This window comes from Cyprinodon variegatus, unplaced genomic scaffold, assembly GCF_000732505.1.
Source record: "Cyprinodon variegatus isolate N-32 unplaced genomic scaffold, C_variegatus-1.0 Scaffold627, whole genome shotgun sequence".
NCBI classification, from domain to species: Eukaryota; Metazoa; Chordata; class Actinopteri; order Cyprinodontiformes; family Cyprinodontidae; genus Cyprinodon; species Cyprinodon variegatus.
Genome location: NW_015151080.1, coordinates 280,468 through 283,347, shown reverse-complemented (window position 1 = coordinate 283,347; position 2,880 = coordinate 280,468). Strand labels below are relative to the sequence as shown.

General features: G+C 48.0%; 1 protein-coding gene across 1 annotated transcript in view; it reads right to left on the bottom strand.

The window, feature by feature from the left end:
• LOC107096487 (brain-specific angiogenesis inhibitor 1-like) overlaps positions 1-2,880 on the bottom strand; it is a 218,576-nt gene that overhangs the window by 115,032 nt on the left and 100,664 nt on the right. The window contains exons 8-10 of the mRNA XM_015393149.1: positions 2,242-2,406; positions 2,047-2,148; positions 1,854-1,960 (exon numbers count right to left, since the gene is read on the bottom strand). Coding sequence (XP_015248635.1) covers positions 1,854-1,960; positions 2,047-2,148; positions 2,242-2,406 — 374 coding nt within the window. The remainder of the gene's footprint in view (positions 1-1,853; positions 1,961-2,046; positions 2,149-2,241; positions 2,407-2,880) is intronic.

Here is a 2,880-nt window from a genome sequence, read left to right as displayed (position 1 = left end):
TACCGCAGACGGGCCAACCTTAGCCCTGGCTGCCGCAGACGGGCCAACCTCAGCCCCGGCTACCGCAGACGGGCCAACCTTAGCCCTGGCTGCCGCAGACGGGCCAACCTCAGCCCCGGCTACCGCAGACGGGCCAACCTTAGCCCTGTCTGCCGCAGACGGGCCAGCCTTAGCCCCGGCTGCCGCAGACGGGCCAACCTTAGCCCCGGCTACCGCAGACGGGCCAACCTCAGCCGTGGCTACCGCAGACGGGCCAACCTCAGCCGTGGCTACCGCAGACGGGCCAACCTCAGCCCCGGCTACCGCAGACGGGCCAACCTCAGCCCTGGCAGCCGCAGACGGGCCAACCTCAGCCCTGGCAGCCGCAGACGGGCCAACCTCAGCCCTGGCTACCGCAGATGGGCCAACCTTAGGCCTCAGCCCAACCTCGTGCACTGCACATCTGCAAACAAGGGAGTAGTTTTTCTTCGTCTTCTTCCAGATTGATAAGTCCAACCAGTGCCATCTCTCTGCACTGAGTCTTATGTGTGGTTTCTGAACGTAGAGTGTGAGCAGGTAGATTGCATCAGAGCGTCGGGCCGTTCAGTGAAAGAACCAACATCGTGAGCTGTGAACTTTTAAAGCCTGCAATTTGATTGCACAGTTTGAGCTGTAGCTGCGTGCAATGATTGAAAATATCACACAGTGTATGCCTGGCTTAACCGTGCCAAGCTCGGTTCTTACGACCATTTACACATCAGGCTAGCACAGTTCGCCTCCTATCGGCGATCCACGATACTACAGCTCTCAAGGCAGGAATTACGCAATACAAACACGGCAGCGTCCATAACATTCAGGAACTTATGTGCCTGGATAACGTCCTCCGCTCAAATTTCAATGGAGCCTTGGTCTCAGCATCATCCCAGGTCGCCCCATGCTTTTTAGATGCCTTTTATTGTTAAAAGGCTGAGAAGAGTTGTGAACAAGTGAAGAGATCTGTGAATTACAAAGTCGGACATGCTGGAAACCCCACTAAATGATTCAGCTTACTGTAAATAGGAGACGAGGCAGTCTGCTCATGAGCCCAGCCTGTTGAACTAGATTGTGGGATTGATGTGTCTTGCACGGTCCAGTTCAGTTGAGTTCCATTTATACTCAACGGTTACCATGGTTACCATACTCGGACAATTCTAGAGTAAATGGGACGGATGTCTACAGAAAAACTAAAAACTCTTAAAACTGATCAAAGCATAACTGTACACAAAGTTTTAAACTTTTAAAATGTTCCTGATGAAGACCTCATCTATTCAACCAGGCCAACAATTCCCTTTAACGACCCCCCTTTCAGAGACATAGACAGGTATGGGGCACTGCAGGCAAACAAAGAAGCCAAAAGACCTCCATCCCAAAGGGTGGGACTTGTTCATCCATTTCAATTTGCATGTTTTCTAAACTAAAACAAGGCTTTATTTTTGGTCCACTCTATAAAGCCTGGAACTCAACGCTATTTCTGACATTTTGAATTGAAAAAGCTTCCTGGGTGGGAAGAGAAGCGTCTTCAAACTTTTTTGGAACATTTCTGATGTTTCATCATGTTCCAATGAGGAGAAATAAAAAAATGGAATAGTTTCACANATGAGGAGAAATAAAAAATGGAATAGTTTCACACAATTTGAAATGATGAAAAAGTTGTTCCTCTTCCTGAAAGCAAACAACAGATTTCCTTGGTTTCATAGATTCCATTATCTACTAATAAAGCCCATCAGGTTAGACGTATTGCTAGGCCTAAAAGGACCTGTTCAAGGATACAGCCTGCGAATAATTAATAAACATATTTTCATGGAGCATGAAAGGAAAAGAACAATGCTGCTTACTAAGGTTTGAATACTGCGATAGTCATTGGAAATGCATTTCATATAGGTGGGTGTTTCCCAGTAGGCGATGCCCTCCTCATCCAAGGAGCAGCGGCGCAGGATGAGCCCTGTGTGGGGACACAAAGGTTCCTCTGAGGACTAGATCGCTTCATATGATCAGGCTTCTGTGAAATCATGAAGCGTAGGAGCTCACCCATGGCATTGGGAGGACAGCGAACAGCAGCCGTATCTCCAGCAGGAGTCATCTTCCATACAACGTTGGAGAAATTGTCCTCGCCACATATTTCATGAGGTTCTGTGGACAACACACAAGTAGAAACCAAAGGAGTCTAGGAAGAGATGGAGGACCCTCCTACACCCTGTGGGTTTAGCTTTCCTCCTCACTCACCTGGGCATTTCTTCTCATTGCAGTGACGGATCTCTTCTCGCTCTCCAGGACATGGCTGTCCTCCAAAGAAGGGCCCATAGCAAATCCTGGTTCTCTGCTGACTCCCCCCTCCACACGTTTTGGAGCAGCCGGACCACAAGGACCAAGGCTGCCACTTCCCATCCACTAAAATGACAAACGCAACACGTTCCAGTCACTGAAAAATTATTAGAAATGTGACATTTTCACATTTTAATTGTTGAAATAACGAATGATTAGTTTAACACTTGAAGTCCCAGAGAATTTCGGTTCAGCCCCACCTCCTCTCATCAAGTTTGTGTATTCACTCCACCTTGCTAAGTGTCCTTGTTGTAATGCTAATAACCTGTGATATGACCAGTCCTTCTACATGAGGCTGGATAAAGACTGAAACAAACTGGCATCAGAACAAGTAGCCTCGTGAGACCATCCTGATCTCGCAAGCTTTCAAGGATTCACTCGCAGATCGGTCTGGCTACTCTCTGTTACAGAAAATTTGGAGCAGTTCACCAACTGACCGTATAGGTGTAACGCAACGAGAAGCGTGACAGTTCAGTCTAAAGAACATGGCGGCTTCAGCCGATGAAACTAGCGTTAGCGTGGCTATCGAGCAAGTTTTAT